At 36.0% G+C, this 21960-nt stretch overlaps 1 protein-coding gene and 1 long non-coding RNA gene across 7 annotated transcripts; one reads left to right on the forward strand and one right to left on the reverse strand.

Moving 5' to 3' along the window:
* Positions 1-109: 109 nt before the first annotated feature.
* Positions 110-19373, reverse strand: mef2ab (myocyte enhancer factor 2ab). 6 transcript variants are annotated; one of them, XM_051900621.1, is made up of 12 exons: positions 19224-19343; positions 18833-18915; positions 18503-18677; positions 13255-13458; positions 8866-9000; positions 6128-6293; positions 5726-5785; positions 4394-4536; positions 4242-4265; positions 3469-3586; positions 3259-3385; positions 110-1381 (listed from the first exon to the last, which is right to left on the reverse strand). In XM_051900621.1, the coding sequence occupies exons 3-12, from the start codon at positions 18554-18556 to the stop codon at positions 1075-1077; spliced, it is 1338 nt and encodes a 445-aa protein (XP_051756581.1). In that variant the 5' UTR covers positions 18557-18677; positions 18833-18915; positions 19224-19343; the 3' UTR covers positions 110-1074. The 6 variants fall into 6 exon arrangements, with proteins under 6 accessions (XP_051756581.1, XP_051756580.1, XP_051756582.1 ...); XM_051900620.1 differs by having other exon boundaries at positions 19098-19235; XM_051900622.1 differs by lacking the exon at positions 18833-18915 and having other exon boundaries at positions 110-1378; positions 19224-19373.
* Positions 8893-19256, forward strand: LOC127516225 (uncharacterized). The gene is made up of 3 exons (XR_007930951.1): positions 8893-9025; positions 18463-18530; positions 19125-19256. It is a non-coding gene; the product is annotated as an uncharacterized LOC127516225 (long non-coding RNA).
* Positions 19374-21960: the final 2587 nt, after the last annotated feature.

The following is a 21960-nucleotide window of genomic DNA, read 5'->3' on the forward strand; positions in this document are numbered from 1 at the left end:
TCACATCCTGTTAAATACCCATAAACAACCTTCTACTGAAGTAAATGGCCTAGTTAATAATTTACACATGAAAAGTATACAACTCCAAAGCAGCTAAAAACAACAGAGGTGATTAACATGATGTTTATTGCTATTTATCATGGTGTACAAACAATAAAAGGGATCAGCTTCTAGATCTGAGAACAAAATTTGACATCCAGTAGAGTTCCATAGATTGCATTGTCATCAAGTGAGAAGTGATATTGTATGGCATGTAAAAAGATTTACTGAACAGCCGTAAAATAAAACCTGGTATTAGCAGCAAAATACCTAAGCATCTCATGGGAGACAGTGGGCTCAATGTTCACATAACAACTAGCAAATGGATATAAAGTCTGAATAAAGGATAAAAACATTTAAATATTCTTTATATATATTTTTAAATGCAGGGTTTTTAAAGTAACAGTATTTACACTGCATAAATTATATTAATCATCTAATTTTCCAAATTATTTTGCGAAAATGACATAATTATACTGCGTTCTCTTACAGAGGGATTGTTGTTTTAGGCCGAAAAGGCAATTTTATGATTTTTAGCTCATTTTATAATCCACTAGGGTGACCATTTTATCATCTTTTCTCCACAAACCTTGAAAAACCTGAAAGTGTCATTTGGCTGCCAGTTGATGATTGACATGCAGATACCTGAGGTTCATCTAAAACTTGCCATAGCACAAAAAATGAAATAAAATTTGTAATCACCAGGGCATCAAACACATACACTTCATCACAACAAACAGCAAGTCCCAATCAATATTTATATGGCTTTGATTGAGGATTCAGTTAAAAATACAAAAGACAAAAGCTTTCAAAAATAATATACTGCAAATAATGCAGCAAGGCTAACCCTCTATCGACAATAAAAAAAAAATAAGTGTCAGACACTTCATAACTTATATTTTTAACAATGTAAATTCTTGTAAATACCTGCACACATTCACAAGAACTTACACCTGCTGCTTTAGAGGAGTCTTGGCATATCAGTCTGCATATCTGTTGACAGAAATTGGACTTGTTTAAAGTCCATCCATTGTCCTAAGTTTCCCAGCTGTCTGTGCGCATGCGTTTGACTGAGGGATCCTGCTGGTTCTCCGTCTCGGGCGATGATCTGCTGCCTTGTGCTGATACCGCGGTGGCCGTGTGAGAGTCCAGCCGCTGGTCCTCACGGTCGCTGCCCTCATATGAACTAGCAGAAGAGCTGAAGCTCTCGACTTCCTGTCTGGAGTTGGGCCGAGGCCTAATATTGGGGTACACCGAGTGTCTGGGAGGAGAGATGGGCTCTGATTTGATGCTGATGGAGATGGTGGAAGAGTCAGAGGCCTGAACCTGAGGTTGTGCGCTTCTAGAGGTATAACAATAATGGTTATAAGTATTTACACTATACCGGGGGCTCAGTAAAATTTTTTGAAAGAAATTAATATTGTTTAGCAAGAATGCATTAAATTGATAGAAAGTGACAGTAAAGACATTTATAATGTTAAACTCTAAAAATGCTCTAAAAATTTTAACCCAGCGGTTGGGTTAAATGTTTGCCCAACTTGCTGGACAGTTTTATTTAACTCAACTATCGTTTAAAAATTACTATATAACTGGCTTAAAATGAACCCAAACTAGGTTGGAAATTAAAAATCAGACACAAGAAGCAACAATAATAATCAAAAGGTGAACATTTATTAAAAAGCAATTTAATAAATGTTTAGTACTTAATTATTGTTGATTAAACATATTAATAAATGTTCATTTCCAACATACTTTGGGTTAATTTTAAGCGAGCAATACAGTAATTTTTAAACAATAGTTGAGTTAAATAAAACTACCCAGCAGGATTGGTCAAACATTTAACCCAACTGCTGGGTTAAAACAACCCAACAAACTTTGTTTGTCCATTTTCAACCCAACCTGGGTTGTTTTTAACCCAGCATGTACAAAAGATTTCTATTTCAAACAAATGCTGTTTTTATATCTTTCTATTTATCAAAGAATCCTGAAAAAAATGTGCCTGACCATCTTAGACTGGTATGAAAGCTGGGACCAGACGTAATAACTTGATTTACTTGTCAAACAACTGTTCTCTTATTTTTCAACCCTTCTTTTGAATGACAAAAGACTGAAAGTATTTGTTAATGTTTTGTGCTTTAACACTTTGGGTGAATGAAGGAAATGCATGCCCAAAATGGACCACAGTGTGGTCACACCCAGGGCTGGATTTACCGCATACTGTGCCACAGGCAAAATACATTTTTGGGCCCACCCAACACTACATACTGTATATCGTTCACTGTCGGGCGGAAACCTCATATGTCCAAAACCACTACTTTTCAGGAAATGGGTATTTTTTAAATAAATAACGTTGATGTTTTGGCTTTATATGGTCAGACACTTGCAAGTGTCATTATATTATTAACATTCTACCAAAATCAAGCTCAAATAGAGTTACAAGGTTTTTGACCAAAGAATTTCGTAGAATGTCGGACATGGCCTTTGTGTTTTGTCCGTCATTAGTACGGCTGCATCTGAGTAAGTGCATCGCAATACATTTTCATCAACTTATAGGTTATATTATAAGTTTATTGTAGCTCAATTTCTGTCATTTGGCCAAAATTTCATGTTATAAAAGATGAAGAGCTTCGCACAGGCTAAGACGGTATTGGCTCTGATTTGATGACAAATGCTAAACTAAGACACTTCTCCACTCCTCAAATACATAAAACATTAGCCTTTATATAAAGTGTTTCTTGAGTAAAGAAAACGCTGTACTTATTCAGAGAACCAGTACTTAATTTACCCTTGCATTGCAAACAAGCAGAGACAAGATCCAAACTGTGTGAGTCACTTCATGCAAGCTTGAGGTGGGTTGAGTTATGAGGTTTGACTGACAGTTTGAGGATCCAATGGAGAAACGAGGTTCAGTTACAAGCTCTTTTTAATACGTTTCAGTGGTTAAATATTTGCAAAACCCACAGACAGACTTAAAGGGTAACTAATAGTAATGATTTATGAAAAAAATGATACAAGGTTTCTGCCCGATATTTAAAATTTTGTTAATTTAAATAATTGTCTTACAGTGATTTACTGTTAGAGTGAAATAATAATCATTAAAAATATATATATTTCTTCTCATTGTAATTGCCCTTCCCCTGGAAGTGCAGGCATAGGCACTTGCCTAGATTGCCTATGCATAAATCCGGCCCTGATCACACCTCTCTGTCATGTCCTCACCTCTGAGCACTGAACCCGGGCTGGCTATGTTGGCTGTGTTTCCATGAAGACCCTGGACCTGATGTGACAGTGTCTGGTGAACTGAAGCCGTGTAAAGAACTGGCCTCTGCACTGCTCAAGGCAAAATCTGCAAGAAAAATAATCATTCACAGTGACATGATTGAACCTAGTGTTATTAGATGATTTATTATGTATAGGTCAATGATATACCTGTACTGAATGATGAGGTCATGGCTGAGTACACAAGGCCCTGGGGATGCAGACTGGGGGTTGACATGGATACCACAGGTGTGGTCAGTGATTGGCTGGACTGAGAGTTGTCTGTTCTCTGAGGTTTAAATAAAAATGGAGGAAGACACAGGGGATGATTTGTATGGAGATATATGGGCTAAAAAGCTATTTACAGACAACAGCAAAAATTATATTCAATCTATACTCACTATTCATTATTTATCATACATCACTATTCATCACACACTGTTTTGCAAAATAATGCAGAGAGCTGGAGACTTTCTGAATAAAACATCAGAAGGATGGATGGAGTAGACGAATGGATGGACAGACAGACGGATGATAGATAGATAGTGTCTTAAAGGCAAAATATGTAATTTTTCGCTGCTAGAGGTCACTTATTCAAACAAAGGTGCAGCTTGATGATGCTTAAAATTGCTTATTTCTCTGGATTTAAACATTTTTGGAAACATCTGGGATAATGTAAGTACACAAGTCAACAAAATATATAACTGTTCTAGTGGTTTTTGGATATTTTAATTAAAAAATCTTACATATTGTGCTTTTAAACTTACTTTCACTGTAAGCTTTGGCTGTAATGTGTCAAAGAACCACTAGATGGCCTCATAGCATGTAAGTGTTGAACATAAAGCAGCTGTAATAAAAGTGATTTTCTTAAAATTTTCATGACCTAGACAATGAGTCATTTTTGAAAAGCTTTTCTGAATAAAACATTATCAAATACCCCTTACCAAATGCTCCTCTCCTTCTGGCAGCTTGCAAGAAAAAGATTTAAGAGCCATTTCAGGCAGGTCAATAATACTCTCTCATTGTCTAATTATTTCAGGATGTTTCGCTGACATATAGCAGATCTATTGCTGACGGCAGACAAAGGAGCTCTCACCAGTGAAGCAGCGGTGCTCTTGCATGCAGGAGGAATGAGCACTCTCAGATCAGGTTTGCGGCCCACTGTAGACGACGCTTGAGGTTTTGCAGAAACGACTCTTCCCATACTGCTTCCTTCCGAACCACAGACGAAGCCATTGGCTGAATGAGGCACAATTAAAACTGAATTTATTAAAAGTTTAGGTGAGATGTAGGTTAACATAGTCACAGGTTAGCGTAGTTAATGTAGTAGTTAACTATGAACTTACACAGTCAAAAAGGTAAACCTTGGGTGGGCAGGGCTTCGAATTGCAACCACACAGTGGTGACAAAAGAATTTTAAAGACTTTTAAAATAAAAAAAGGTAATTGTGACTTTTTATCTCACAATTCTGACTTTATAACTCACAATTCTGACCTTTTTTTCAGAATTGTGTGTTTGTGTAAGCAACTGTGAGTTATATAGTGAGATTGTGAGTTTATATCTCACAATTCTGAGAACATTTCTTTTTCCCTCAGATTTGGACATTATAACACACAATTGCAAGTTTATATCTCACAATTCTGACTTTATATCAACCAATTCTGATGCAAGCGTGTTTATATCTTGCAATTCTGAGAAAAAAGGTCAGAATTGTGAGATATAAACTTGCAATTTAGTGATCAAAGCTGAATTTTCATCATCATTACTCCAGTCTTCAGTGTCCATCAGAAATCAATCTAATATATTGATTTTCTGCATCCTTTGATGAAAAGAAAGTTCAAATGAACAGCATTTATTTGAAATACAAATGTTTTGTAACATTATAAATGTCTTTACGTCAATGCATCATTGCTGATGGTGATCGACCCATTTACAGAGCTTCACTTGTCTTTAACCTGGAGTATTTCATTAACACAGAGAAATGGCCTCAGGAATGCAGGAAGAACTAGTGGATAAAAAGATCAGTTTGTCTTAACTTCCATGAGGTCGTGACCTCACACCAGTCAACACCAGGACTTAATACACAGAGCTGATTCAAAAAAACATATAATCACACATACTCTAACATTCAGGTACTTTCATAGAGGTTTATGAGCTACATATACAGTATACAGGATGTGCAGTACAGTATAGTGAAAAATTGATAGCTTCATGCTCATAATCCAGTAAATCTGTCTACAACATACAAATCCTGCTCTTTAAGAGACATTCACCTGATTTGTAGGTGGTTTGTATGTAAATAGAATTACACAGCAAGCATAGAAATAAGTCTTATTTTTAATGTGTGTTCTTTAAACAGACTGTTACTTAGTGGAACTTTATCATCACGGTCAGACACACTGTATAAGTTAACCAAAAAAGCACTTGCCCACATGACTGGACTGCACACCGTTTGGAAGCGTAACATCTGAGGATCCTGGCAAACCATCTGAACATATGAAAATGAATCAAACAAACAAAACCTTCTGTTTAAGGCACTCAAACCTGTGAGGATTAGTTATAGATATAAATTAAAGTTTCATTTCAAAACGTATGAGACCGATTTCTTTAAGCACAGTTTGACAAGACAAAAACACCATGAATCAAAAGCAATGGTAATACAATAATATTTTTATATTTACCATGGAAATGAATGATTATCATATCCATCAACCACTCTATTTACATGGCATTCCATACTACCTCAAAACATCACTGGAATTAGCACCGAACACCACAGCATTATGGTATCGCAATAAATAAAATGTATGGTAATGATGTAGATACTAACCCACGACAGCAGTGCTGTTGGTGCTCTGGAGGCCGTTGGAGGACAGAGGCGGTATGTTCGCCCCGCTGAGGGACGCTGGGGTGTCCAGTGAGCTGTCTGTACTGTAGGACAGGGTGCCGGGCAAAGTCAATGGCATGGAGAAACTCTGGTGACCCAAAGAGGCCGGCTGATGGAAACAGAGAAGAGAGATATCGAGAGGGATGAAGTCAGATTAAAACAAGAAAACATTTCAAATGTTTCCGACATTAGAATCATGATAATAAAAACATTTTATGAAGTTGCTATGGTTTTCTGGATGCAGGCCCGGGACTATTGGGGCCGTGATTCCTGCCAAGGGGGACTGCTTTTTAAGAGTGTTGCTAGGATGCTCTTAATGGTTGGAACTAGGGCTGCCTGATTAAGAGAAATTAAACTGGAATCGCAATTTGGCTTAGTGCGATTATGTAATCACGAAGGCTGTGATTTTTAATTAAAATAAATATATGCACAGTGAAGTTAGTGAAGAGCGGCTCTGTGATCATCAGTAAATGCTGCTCCATCTGAAAGCACTGCGAGTTTGAGTCACTTATAACATGCATTTGAAAAAGAAACATGCATCAAACATCTTCCCAAACTTGTAATGCGAGGCGTTCATAAACTTGTTGTCCAAAAAAGACATTTAATTACATGTTTTTACTCCAAACTCACTTCATAACGTCAGTCGAGTGTTTGAAATAACTTCCTTTTGTGAGCTAATGTGGCTTCATATCATAGAATGAGGCAGACAATATATAATTTTATAGTATTCTATACTGTAATTAAAGGTGCAGTATGTAGGATTTCTGTCCGCTAGAGGTCTATTCAAAACAAAGGCGTAGCTTGATGACGGCAAGTTTGAGCGCGGAATCTTGGGACATGTGGTCTTCAACTCAAAGGACGGTGCAAAAGAATAGGGATAGGACTCGGGAAGAAATCATGTTCATGGATGCAATTATTAACGTTACTGTAGTATGAAGCAGAGCAGGACCGAGTGTTGTGGGAGCTGAACGAGGCCGCTGGAGCGATTGCGCAACACACGCCGTGAGCAGCGGAACTTTTATTATGCCACAGTCGTCGGCGCCGCTTCCGCTTTTCCGGTCATGAGTATGAGGTAACACAGCTCTGTTTATCATATTAGATACATTTGAGAGTGTTGAAAATGATGTTATAATGTTACTCTGTGCGTTCGCTCGGCGGCTGCTGTGAGACACTTGTTTGAGACACACTGCAGTAAAATAGATCGATTTTAGAATATCATATTAAATGCTGGATGGCTTGTGTTGATAAATGGCATGCAATTTATTTTAAAACGTATTGTATGATGGAGAAAATGCTGTATTACTGTTACTAAAAATAAAGCTGCATCTGATTATGCTATGTTAGCTAGTTCACAAAATAGTGTTTTTCTCTGAGGCATGGTAAAGCATGGTACTTACAAAATATCAAGAAAATTAGATTTAAACAATAAGACTAAATGTATTGAGCTATATAACAACAACTAGTTTTCTGACTATAAATATATCAAAACAGTTGTTCCCTTGCCTATTAAAACATGTAAATATTAAAGTGTCTTTGGTGTTTCCATGGTTTCTACAAAATAAAACCGGAAACCGAGGGTAACGCTGGTATGACGCAATTGACAGGCGACTCCTCACACGTCCCGGAGCCTTGGTTAAAACTGCAATTTTCTCACGATTTACAAATAATTGGAAACATTTGGGATATTCTAAGTACTCAAGTGAACAAAATATATAACACTGACCTAGTGGTTTTTGGATATTTTACTGCAAAAAGTTTACATATTTCACCTTTAAATGCTATGTCGATTAGCATTGCATTATAAATATACTTTATTGATATGAAAATACCTGAGAAGGCTTAAAGAACTCAAATATATTGCGGAAGTCGTGTGTATATTGTCTTCATATTTAATCAGTCAAAGCATTTCTATCTTCTTTTTATTCAGCTACAGTGATAGCTTGATGCCTTTGTCCATATTAGGGATTTCCTGGAACGTCATAAGTTATATTACTTCTGTGAGGCATATTTAGAGTTTCTGCATGAGACATATTGCAAAATATTGTCACAGATTTTTATCATAATAATATAATATTTGATAATAAATCCTTAGACGTTTGTAATGATTTATAGTCATAGGCTGCGTGCATGTTAACAGGTAACCTTGCAGTTTTTCGTAAAATAAGTTTTCTGTAAAATAAAAATATTATTATTATTATTTTCTTATTATTATATTGTTATATTTATTCTTAAATACTCTGTTTTATTATTTTTAATAATGAAAGTGTTATTACAATAGTAATATTTTTGTTTAGTATTTTTATTTAGCAATAATAACAATTATAATAATTATTATTAGTCATATTAATATACAAGCACAAAATCAAATTGTGCAGCAGCCCTACAAATAAGCACAACAAACTGGGTGTTATATATATATATATATATATATATATATATTCATTTGAGGTTTTTTTTTTTTTTTTTTTAAATCGCAATTTTAACCAGAAAAATCACAATTTGATTTTTTTCCCCAAATCGTGCAGCCCTAGTTGGAACTAGTGCAGCTTTGGTGAGGCTGAGACTTCATAAGACTTTAATAAGACTTTCAAAAACATTGAAATTAACTACATTTTTACTTTTTTTTAAGTAGTGTATGTAACAGAGATGCTACAATGAAAAACATATCACATTTTGCTTACAATTTTGTGATTTCTCATCATATTGTCAAACTCTTCATTAATCTTCTGATATTTCTCCTCTGTGTGAGGTGTGAGGACATATGAAGACTCTGGATCTGGGCTGTCACAACCTCTGTGCTCCTTCTTGTTCAGCACCTGTAGGGAGCAGCAAAGAATGACGGTAGGATATTGTTAAAAATCTACATCACACTGGAAATGAAAGGTCAAACTGAGTGCAGGTATTCAGTCTATGCAGAATATTTCCATACCTGTTACAGAATGTTAAAGCGCTAAAGCAAAAGCAAAAGTGTAAGCGCAGGACAGTAGATTGAGGACCTGCTTGCTGCAGTTTAAGAGCCCTTATGAGAGTGAACGGAAATCAGAGGCTTATCTCATCCTCAGGCGTCTGTAATGCTGTAACTATGTGCTTTAATGTTATAAATGGGCTTTAAATTACACCTATGATTCAGATAGAGGTTGAAGAGTTCAACTAGGAGGTTCTGACTAAACCAAAAAGATATGCAGTGAAAATTTTGACTGATTTGACAGGATCTGCCCCAATTAAATCATCATCACCGACTCCAGGCCATCCAGGTTTGATGGTTATAGGATGTTGGAGAAGTTAATGCACTTTATGGCCACTTTCCTAGATCTAGTCATTGAGTAATCAATGTGAAAGGGTCCACCAATGGTAGACCTCCAATAAAAGTTGATAAATACAAAAATTACACAACAATCATTGACAAATCCCAATGAAAAATCTTCTGATATACTATAGAGGACACAAATATGAGAAGCAGAAGGCTACATTTAAAGGGGACCTATAATGCCCCTTTTACAAGATGTGATATAAGGCTCTGGTGTCCCCAGAATGTGTCTGTGAAGTTTCAGCTCAAACTACCCCACAGATCATTTATTATACCATGTTGTAAATGCCCATTTTTAAGTGGAAGGAAAAACATGCTGTTTTCGTGCATGTGTCTTTAAATGCAAATGAGCTGCTGCTCCCCTTTCCAGAAGAGGGTGGAGCCTGTACAGCTTGTGCCTCAGATACTCTGCCAAAAACTAAAACATCTGTTTGGTTTTGATCATCATCTTTATCGCGGTCACGTTCACATGACATTTCAGTTCTTCATAATCATGAAAGTTTATTATCTGCATGTTTTTTAAAGCCATATCAGTATAAACTTCTGAGATATGGTTTTCTGAGCGCACACATCCAAAGAACGTGCACAGAAAGCTGTCAGTCAGACAGTGCATCATGTGAGTATTAAACTAAGTTCTCTTTCACGTCTTACTGCGCTTAAACTGTCAAATACACAAAGTTTACATAAACATAGTCGGTTATGTCTGTGAACGTAAACAGCAAGTAAAGAAATCACATGTATATATTAGATCTGTGTATTAAAGGGAAAGCAGCGTTATGTACAGTATCTACTGCTGTATATGCTGTTAATATGAATCAAACAACAAAAGAAAAACAGAAAATCACTCATTGCTCTTGACTGAATAACTTTAGTAGCTTTAATAAGAATACATTTCTTATTTGAATGCTGCTGTTAAATGATCTGGCGAGGAAACATGGCGGACTGTGTACAGCTCACTCAGGGCGGGGTCTATGCTAATAGGACAGAGTCCGTCAGCAGTTGTGGGCGGGGCCTAAGCAATGTGATGTCACAAAAGCTACAATCTGCATGTTCTGAGACACTGCTTATGATTTATGGGGATTAAAGAAAGAGGAGTGGGTGGATTTTTACCATAATTAGGGTTGTTGTGTACACACATTGCCGACACACATTTATGTTCAAACACCATGTAAAAGTGAATTTTGCATATTAGGTCCCCTTTAAGTGTCTTGAGATAGATTGCATTTTGAATTTTTCAGGTTTATTACTTTTCTGTCTGAACAGCTTCAAGATTAGCCTCCTTTATAATAATCCATATTATAACAGAATATCAAATAATTAAAGTGGAAACTGAGCTCATAGTTACAGTATTTTGCATGCCAGTATACTGTAAAACAAGATAGGGTATGCTAATGTGAGATCAGCAGCACACATAACTTTGATTCAGAAATGCATTGCTGGTACACGCCAGCCATTTGTGATTAATAGAGGCTAATGAGTGCAGCGTTTGCCAAAAGTGCCACGTCCTTGACTGATAGTATCTCAGGTTTCCTCGGTATGAATGTTGGATAAAACTGGATCTTTATTTTTAGCTACAACCAATTAGCACCACTCGCAGAAAATCTGTTCGCATGACTTCAGCACCAGGATTTAGCTACAGATTGCTAGACGCTGAACATTCACCATGTACTTTAAACCTGGCATCTCAACAGAAAACAGTCTCACAAACAATCACAACAAATACTGCATGTATGTCTTGCATTCAAATAAATGCTGTTCATTCAACTTTTAATTCACTAAAGAAGCCTGAAAAAATTGTATCACAGTGACCACAAAAGTGTATGAGTCGCTTTGGATGAAAGCTTCCATGAATAAATGTAAACACAGATGACAGGTGCTTATATATCTTGGCAAAAGGAAAAGCACAGAACAGCCTTGGCTAGATTCACATGCTAACTGTAAATGGAGCAAATGCATGTGACAATGAAGATGTAATTTGAGCACATGCCTCACAGAAGACAGTGATCTATAATTACTCCAGCCTGCATGCTCGAAATGTGGCCCAACTGTTTGTTAACTGTATTACAACAACGGTAAATGCAGCCCGCTTCTCCAGATGCCGCTGCTACAAGATGCATTTGTGTAATCTGTTAAAGGCCGTTCTGTGAGGTACTATTCAATCAGATATGGGTCATAAGATTCAGGATAAATCAACCACTACGAAATTAAATATCTGGGATTTGTTTTTGCAATGAAACAGATGTTTTCTTTTGTTATTGTGATGTACATATGATACAAGTGTAATAGATAAAATAGAAAAAAATGTAGGACGGGGACTTGGTTTTTTTCCGCCAGTCATTGACTGGATTTTTAGATGTGGGTGATGCATTCAAAAATGAAGACTAATGAACTTGAGTGTGGTTTAAAGGGATAGTTCACCCAAAATTCTGTCATCATTTAATCACCCTCAAGTTATTCCAAACCTGTATACATTTCTTTGATATTTTGAAGAATGTTTGTAACCAAACAGTTGTGGGGCACCATTGACTTCCATAGTATGAAACAAAAATACTATAGAAGTCAATGGTGCCCCACAATTCTTCAAAGAAACTCATACAGGTTTGGAACAACTTGAGGGTGAGTAAATGATGACAAAATTTTAATTTTTTGGGTGAACTAACCCTTTAAAAGGACTAAATGACTCGAGAAGACTTTTCACTGGAAGATCCAGTTATGACATTTTGATTAAAAATTACAAGGTCGAAAAAAAAGTTAAAAAATGAAACATGCATGGATGAATCGTTCACAATAAGATTGATAACATTCATTTAGAAAATAGAGGGTATATTTTCATTTCATGCTGACTTTCAATTTATAGGAGAGCACAAATCTTTATATCTTAAACTCATCATGAAATCAAAATTGACATTTTTTATGGAATATTGCAGTTTATTATAAACAATTTATCCGTGCACATAATTTTTTTTTGTCCTCGTAATCTTTGACTTGTAGCGACATCTCTTCTCTGAGGGGCGGGGCAACCTGTCACTCACATGACATCACAGCAACAGCAAACCACATCAATTCCCCATGGACAAAATCAAGTCCCGCCCTACAGTTTTTCTTGTTCAAGAAGACTTTTCACTCGGATATATATCACATTCGGGAAGAAAAGACTATCACAACTTCTGTTTCAATTTAAAACTGGTATTTAAAATAGAACAAATCATTGTGATTTTATTCTGCTTTTGAACTTCACACAATGTCTTAAAGGATTAGTTACTTCAGAATTAAAATTTACTCACCCCCATGTCATCCAAGATGTTCATGTCTTTCTTTCTTCAGCCGAAAAGAAATTAAGGTTTTTGAGGAAAACATTCCAGGATTTTTCTCCATATAGTGGACTTCACTGGGGTTGAAGGTCCAAATGTCAGTTTCAGTGCAGCTTCAAAGCATCGCAGAGCAGTGCAAGACGAGCATTTGTGGTTAAAAAGTAAATAATTTGAATATTAGAAAATGACCAATCGTTCTGCTAGATAAGACCCTTATTCCTCGTCTGGGATCATGTAGACCCATTTGAAGCTGCACTGAAACTAACATTTGGACCTTCAACCCATTGAAGCCCACTATATAGAGAAAAATCCTGGAATGTTTTCCTCAAAAACCTTAATTTCTTTTTGACTGAAGAAAGAAAGACATGAACATCTCGGATGACATGGGGGTGAGTAAATTATCAGGAAATTAATTCTGAAGTGAACTAATCCTGTAATGTGTAGCCACTTACTTCCACAATGTCAGAGTTGGTTCTGCTCTCGTGTGGTTCATTGTATTCTGTGTATTTCAGCAAAACTTTGTCCATGTCTGTGCTGGCGTACTGGAAGAGCTTATTGGAGCTGTTGAAGATAATCAGGGCTATTTCACAGTCACACAGAACACTGAGTTCATACGCCTTCTTCATCAGACCAAACTTCCTCTTTGTGAACGTCACCTATGAAAGTGATAGGAGAAATAGGTGTATATGATATCATAGATGTCATAGATATCAAATAAAGTATTCAAGTAACTTGAAGAGATCTGCTCACTGCTGACTGATGTGGTTTTGCACAAAACAAAAGATACATCTGAACAAAAGCTATATCTAAAAACACTCAATAATTTACAGAAAACTGTAAATTATGGATGTGGAATGTAAATGTCTACCTCTACATGACACTATTTATTTAGAAATTAATACTTTTATTTAGCAAGGATGCATTAAAATGGTCTAAAGTGACAGTAAAAACAGTAAAAATAATAAAATAAATTGTATTGAACTGTTTTTAACATTGTAAACAATAATAATAAATGTTTCTTGAGCAGTGAATCATCATATCAGAATGATTTCTGAAGGATCATGTGACACTGAAGACAAGTAATGATGCTGAAAATTCAGCTTTGATCACAGGAATAAATTACATTTTAAAATATATTAAAAAAAGAATATATTTTTTTCAAACTGTAATAATTAAAATAGAAAACACTTGTTTAATATTTTGTAATAATATTTCATAATATTTCTTTTTTTACTGTATATTTGAAAATAAATGCAGCCTTGGTGAGCAGAAGAGACTTCTTTTACCGACCCCAAACTTTTAAACGATAGTGTAAATAAAATTAAATACAACACCAAGCTTTTAATACTCTTACAAAAAGTAATGTGCCGTTATTTTTCATTAATAGTATCAGAAGAAGTCATTGTTCACAACTGTCTGATGGGACCCAGCTGTCAGGGTTGCCAGATCTTCTCATGTTTCCTGCCAATTATCAGCTTCCCTGAGGAATCTCAGGCTTGCTCCCACTTCACAGCTGAGGGCCAAATTCTCACAACAGTGCATTAAACACTGATACAAAAAATCTCTTTCCATGTTTGTTGTCAATGTCAAAGTGTATAATCACATTTGAAAAACTTTAAGGGATATTTCACACAAAAATGAAAATTATCCTGTAATTTACTCTCCCTTAAGCCATTCTAGATATATATGACTATCTTCTTTCAGCCAAACACAATCAGAGTTATATTAAAAAAATCCTGGCTCTTCCAAGCTTTATAATTGTAGTAAATGGTACCTTAGATTTTGAAGCCCAAAAAAACACATCCATCCATCATAAAAGTAATCCACACTGCTCCAGGCGTTAATAAAGGCCTTCTGAAGCGAAGCGATGGGTTTTTGTAAGAAAAATATCCAAATTTATAACTTTATAAACTGTAATCAATAGCTTCCGGCAACAGCCGTCCGTGCGTTCACGATAGAGTCAAGTTCCGGCGGAACGGTGACCTCTGACCCGACGTATGACGTAGCTCCTCTTCTCTTATATCGAAATCCTCTGACATTTTTCTTTAAAACTTCTTGTTTTAAACTTCTAATTAATGACCGGCATTTTGTTTTGCTCTATCCTCTGCACTTCCACGTTTATCAGTTACAGTACAGTTACAGTATCACTTACAGTACACCTTTGTCATACATCCTATGTTTTGCGTTAGGTCAGAGGTCACTCTTTTGCTGGAACTCGATTTGTGTACGGCTGTTAGCAGACACCAGTGATTATAGTTTATAAAGTTATAAATATAGATATTTTTCTAACAAAAACCCATCACTTCACTTCAGAAGCCTTTATTAACCCCCTGGAGCCGTATGGATTATTCTTATGATGGATGGATGCACTTTTTCAAAATATCAGCTACCATTCACTCATATTTTTTAATATAACTCTGATTGTGTTTGGCTGAAAGTAGATAGTCATATACACCTAGGATGGTTTGAGGGTGAGCAAATTATGGGATAATTTTCATTTTTGGGTGAACTATCTCTTCAGTTATTTTAAACTATAATAATATTTCACAATATTACTGTTTTTACTGTATTTTTGACCAAAAAATGCAGCCTTAATAAGCAATAAGCGACTTCTTTCAAAAACATTTTCAAAACCCCCAAACTTTACTTTTCTATCACTCTAATAAAAAATAAAGGTACAAAAGCTTGTGAGGTAACTTTTCAAAAGGTACCTTTGTATCTTATTTAGGGTGTATATTGGTACCTTAAAGGTACATATTATTACCTGAAGTGTACATATTAGTACTTAAATGGTACATATTAGTTGGTTTTTAAAGGGTCCCGCCCCAGTGACAGCTTTTGTACCTTTTTTTCTGGCGAATGATTATGAACAGGAAGTCTTAAGGCTTCTTACATCAGACTAAAATAAATGAAACCTTTAATAAACTTGCTGATAATGAATTTCTATTAATAACTGTATAAAACAGTCACCAAAATCACGGCATAGTACAGAGGAATTACTCATTTACCCAGGAATATATTTCCACATATGTATGTCACTGACTAAAAACCTTCAGTGATAATAAAAAACACTGTGTACCAAAAATAATCTACCGAACAAGAGCGCCTAGACAAGATATGGTTTGTGGTGCTGGTTAGTATTTGATCCCAGTGCAGACTGGGTAAATTCAGGCGTGTCTCTGTGGTTTTGCTGTGAGTGATGGCCGTCAGGGGCAGAGAGAGAGAGACTGTACAAGCCCTCAGACTGACCAGTTTTCTAATGAGAGATGTGGAGCCCTGAACTGCTCTAATTACTGCTACCATACCACAGGGACTGCAGTCCACTGAGGAACCCAGACAAGAGCTGCTGTGTGCTGGATCAGCCGAGTCTCACCACTACAGACCCAGAGTCTGACCTGTACATTCATTAAACACTCCTGAGCAATCATTTGAATACATATAAATCATGTATGTTAGCAGTGAAGTTGAGGGACGTTGCTGGTGCTCCAACGGTTTACAAAGATGAAGGGGTTTGTAAGAAATCTTTTTAAAAAAGGCATCTAAACAGATTGGGCTGATGGTGATGCAGTTGGCTGCATCTGATGCTGTTCATTAAATATGGGAATTGTAAGGATTTTAATGGTCAGATTTCTGAAGAGATAGTTCACCCAAAAATGAAAACTGTTATTAATTACTCACTATCATGTCGTTCCAAACCCATAAGACTTTTGTTCGTCTTCAGAACATAAATGAAGATCTTTTTTTTTCTGCAAACAAAGCACTCGCATCGCTTCTTTAAATTTAAACTGGAGTCACATGGATTACTTTGTGATGTCTTTACTAACTTTCTGGGGCTTGAAAGTGGTAGTTGCATAGACTGTCAATGGAAGGACAAAAAGCTTTTAGATTTCATTAAAAATATCTTCATTTGTGTTCTGAAGATGAACGAAAGTCTTACAGGTTTGAAACGATATGAGGGAAAGTAATTAATGACAGAAATTTCATTTTTGGTTGAACTAACCCTTTAATGGGGTGGTTGATTATGATTTGACTTTTTTAACTTTAGTTAGTGTGTAATGTTGCTGTTTGAGCATAAACAACATCTGCAAAGTTACGACGCTCAAAGTTCATGCAAAGGGAGATATTTTCTTTTACAGAAATCACTGTTTAAGGACTACAACAAACGGCTGGTAGGGACTACAACGAGCTTATTCCCAGGTTAATGACATCACTAACCCTAAAATTTACATAAACCCCACCCCCGAGAACACGCAACAAAGGGGGTGAGGCCATGTTGGGCTGCTTTAGAGAAGAGGAAGAGTTGTTGTAGTAGAGTGTTGTTACCATGCCGTCATTTTACGCCGGACTGCTTCACAAACGAGGGTCAATTCAACACTGGATTTGCACAAAAGATTAACATGACGGCACATGCTAGTCGATGAGTTGAATCAACTCCACAGCAACTACATACATTTATCCACTAACCATTCAGAGACGTCCAGTTTCATTCTAAAAGTTGTAACTTCTTCCTGAGTTTCTCCATCAGTGTCGACTCCGGCTTGAACAATGTAAGGCTGAACACCGTTACTGACAATCCTCATTTTGGCTGCGTGAGATTCTCCCGCTTTGTTGTTGTTGAGCAACCGAAGCACGAGCTGTTAAAGCTCCACCCTCTTCTGGAGCAGCAGCTCATTTGCATTTAAAGGGACACACAAAAACGGCGTGTTTTTGCTCACACCCAAATAGGGGCAAATTTGTCAAGCTATAATAAATGATCTGTGGGGTATTTTGAGCTAAAATTTCAAAGATAAATTCTGGGGACAGCAGAGACTTATATTACATCTTGTAAAAGGGGCGTTATAGGTCCACTTTAATGATTCCATTCATTCTTTTAGCCCAACTAATTGTGGTTTAGTGAAGAAACGCTCTGAATGACTCAGAGCCACTGAATCGCTTCAAACTGCTAACTCATAAGTTTGTGTCTGATTTTCAGACTTTTCGACCAATCCCCTTAAAAAAATAGTTCATAATACTGTAGTCATCTGCTCATGAACCGGATTTTACTGGTCTTGAGGAATGCTTGTTGTGTGCAACCAGCAAGGAAATAAAAAAAAAATTAAACCAAATCTTAACGTTGATATCTAGAGACCAGTAACTCTAGAACTATTTTCTATTTCAATATATTTTCAAATGTAATTTATTCCTGTGATCAAAGCTGAATTTTCAGCATCATTACTCCAGTCTTCAGTCACATGATCCTTCAGAAATCATTCTAATATGCTGATTTGCTGCTCAAGAAACATTTGTAATATTATTATCAATGTTGAAAACAGTTGTGCTGCTTCATGTGTTTGAGGAAACCATAATACATTATCTTCATGATTCTTTAATGAATAGTGAATACAGTAAGTATTAATTTCTTTTTTTTTTAAATCTTACTGACCCCGAAATTTTGAACAGTTATGTATATATTTAACATCATTTTTGCAAATAACTGAAATGGACATTTATGAACACAATGTTTATCTTTAATTATCTGAAAACGGAAAATGTGCAAGGCTCATTGTAGATTTCAGCACCGATTCACTTATATTTGGCAAAGTCTGGCGAATATATTGGTCTGTTGAAGCAACTCAAAGATTTCTTTTATCTACTTAAACCAGACAGATTTTTTACTACAGGTTTCAGTTTGGATGTGTGAAGCAGACGTCCTCATCTTACCTGTCTGTTTCTCTCATCCATTATGCGGGTAATCTGGATCTTCTTTCGCCCCATTGTCACTTCCCTTTGTTTCTTTTTGCTAATCAAAATCCTCAGTGATTATGGCAGATTATGTTTTGGTTTTACTGCATCGTAAGAAAACAGCTTCTCTCTGCATTCTTCACCACAACAGAACCTGCAAGAGATGCAAAGAGATGTAAGGCATGACATGCAGCTTTTATGGAAATGTACCAAATTTACATGAAGCACCAATGAACAAATATGAGCCACTGATGACATAAAAATTTGCAAGCAACATTTCAATGTCACCTGCAGCATAATCAAACGCACATTTGTGAACCCATCCATCCAGATTTTTCCTGTAATCTGATTTGCTGGCTGGTGTAAATAACAGCAGTATTATACTAAACCCACTGGAAAAAGGAAAAGTCGGTGTCAGCAGTGTTTATCATTAACATGAATTCAAGCCATCTAATTTCCCATTAAAACCACATCATACAGCTACTAGTGGGCATAATCTACCACAATCCCTCATAAATCTAAAATTAACACCCAAGCCCAAGAGAGAAATAAACAAATTCCATGAAGGTCTTACTTTTGCTTGTATTTATTCCTCACTCAGAACGCTTCTCAAGAAATATAAGAAAAGATCAAAGATTTGTGTCGCTCCAACTATTTATGGAACTCATAAGATCTAAAAAGTGGCTACACTGAGAATTACCCAGAGAATTCCTGCCGGATGTTCCCAGTGAAGGAGCAGGTCTTGAGATCTGAAGGAAGACAAAGGAACAACTCCCGTATTCCTGCACTTTCACACCTTCCCGCTCAGCTCCGCCGTTACCAGGGCAACCAACGAGATGCCTTACATATGATCAACTCCAAGTGAAAAGAGAAGCCTGTTTAAAAGAATAAAACAACACTGTATATTTTAGCAACGTGTAATATAGGAGTGTTCACTGGGATTTAATGTGAATTAAAATAAAAATATGGTGTTATACCATAAATTACCATATCGTACCATAACTTTTTTTAAATTATTTACCTAACAGAGGAAATGCATATGGGAATGATATTCTTTTTTTAAATGCTAAGAGATTCATCATGCAAATACATGAGTGAATTTCACAGCAACGGTAAGATACACACTGTAACTCTTCTGCCGTCCAGGTTTTGCATTAATGTAGTTTGCATAGTGCTACTTTTACTTGTTTAGGAGGGTTTGCATCTGTGGTTAATAAAACACCATTTTTCCTGAAAAGCATCTTCAGTTCTTACTGTATCTATACACAGTATATATTTATATCTATATCTATGTCTATCTATCTATCTATATATATATATATATATATATATATATATATATATATATATATGATATATTCGGTAGTTGTTGTTTTTCTGGTCAGCATTCAACAGATACATTTACTTTAAATCAGGTGGTTGTTTCAATAACCTTATTATTCATAAGAAGAGTGTGTATATCTGGCTTCAGGGGCCTCGTGTCTTATTTCTTTGTTGTTGAATATTTTATTATTGTATACCCATGTTTTTGCTATTCAAATATATATACATATATATATACACACACACATATATATATATATATATATATATATATACACATACACACAGGGCTTGACATTAACCATCAAATGCAGGTGTAACACAGTCACTTCTACTAGCCACTACTGGCGTGTTGAATTTTATATATAATATATACATATTTAAATTTTAGTCTTTTAAAAAAGCATCTGAAATAATAAACTAAGTGCAATGTAGTGTCAAAAATATTGATTTTTAGATATATATTAGATACTGAAATATCTGAAACGTTTCCAATACTCATTTTCTGCAGAACAGATACATGATACCAGCTGCTCTTTCTCTCTCTCTCATCTCTCCGAAAAAAAAATTGAGTTTTTTTCGCTGCTTATTGCGCTTAAACAGTCAAATACACACAAAATAATGTCAAAATTCCGGTCTTGGAGAGTATTCATGTAAACAGTCAGTTATGTTTCAAGTGAACGTAAACAGTTGAGAAAGAAAACGCATGTGTGTAACGCTGCATTCACATGGGGCGTCAGCGTTAACGCTTGACGGAAGGCGTGTCTGAAGCTTGTGTTGACACGACTGTTATAGTGATAACAGCCAATCACATTACTTTCCGGTGTTGCATGAACGCAATTGCCTAGCGACTGCTCTAGAGTGTTTGCATAAGGCGATCTGATTGGCTGGCGCCTGCGTTGGCACTTGAAAAGTTGAGAAATCTTCATCTTCTGCCGCTTGCAACGCGAGTGAAGCGATATGACGGAACCCACAATTCAGTTCGGCAATGCACCCATTCGAAGTAAATGAGAAGCGTTAACGCCTACGCCCCGTGTGAATGCAGCGTAATGGATCAGTGCGTCAGGTCTTAAAGTGACAGCAGCCTAATATACCTGCTGCCAAATTATGAGATAATATTAAAAATATCTATGTGGCAGTTTTTTAGCTATAGTATTGATGTCAAAATTGTGGCCAGTGAAAATGCCGAGTGGCTAGTAACTTTGGAAAGCCACTAGCCAAAGTGACTGGTGAGCAAAAAAGTTAATATAAGTATATATACAGTCAAACCAAAAATTATTCAGACACTAGATATACTTTTTGATATATTTTTACAAGTGGGTGCAGGACACTATAGTTCATTTATGTAAGTGAGGATAGCAAAATAAAGTAAACTGACATATTATACCCAACAATTCTTCATACAGTGGACTACCACTAAAATTGATTAAAATTTGGGACCAAAAATTATTCAGACACTTTGACCTGACCATGTTTTTGCTTAAGTGTTATCTGACATAATTAAGATTAATTTTTTAACTCTGAGATCTTGTCATATTTACCATTTTTTTAAACTATAGTGAATAAACTGAATTAATGAATGAAATGTTCAAGGTGTCTGAATAAATTTTGGTTTGACTGTATATATATATACACACACATAAACACACACTGATAGATAACATGTTTTTTTTATCAATTTAGCTATTATCATAGATTGTGTAAAAATGTTGTTGCCAATACTTGCAAATACTTCGTGAACCAGTTTGACTAAATCACTAGAAAGAACCGACTTAAATGACTCCGGCGCCACTAATTTGAGACTCATTCTCATTCATCTCCATTCCCATAAAAGGAACTGAAAGATTCAATGGTCCACTTACAGTTGAAAATAAAGATAAAAAAAAACATAATTTACAATGAGTGACTCAGATGGGTGAATGTTTCCAGCAGACCAATACGATTCAGTCAGAAACACAACTGGCATTGTCACACAGCACAGACATGACATAATCTCACTTACAGCCTGAGTACATGTCTGGCCTCCTTGCATAAATCCTTTTTACAATAATTCATTACACAAAACATGAACACAGCATTATACCCTGTGGTCTTATATGAGGATGACTGCATCC

This window comes from Ctenopharyngodon idella, chromosome 7, assembly GCF_019924925.1.
Source record: "Ctenopharyngodon idella isolate HZGC_01 chromosome 7, HZGC01, whole genome shotgun sequence".
NCBI lineage: Eukaryota > Metazoa > Chordata > Actinopteri > Cypriniformes > Xenocyprididae > Ctenopharyngodon > Ctenopharyngodon idella.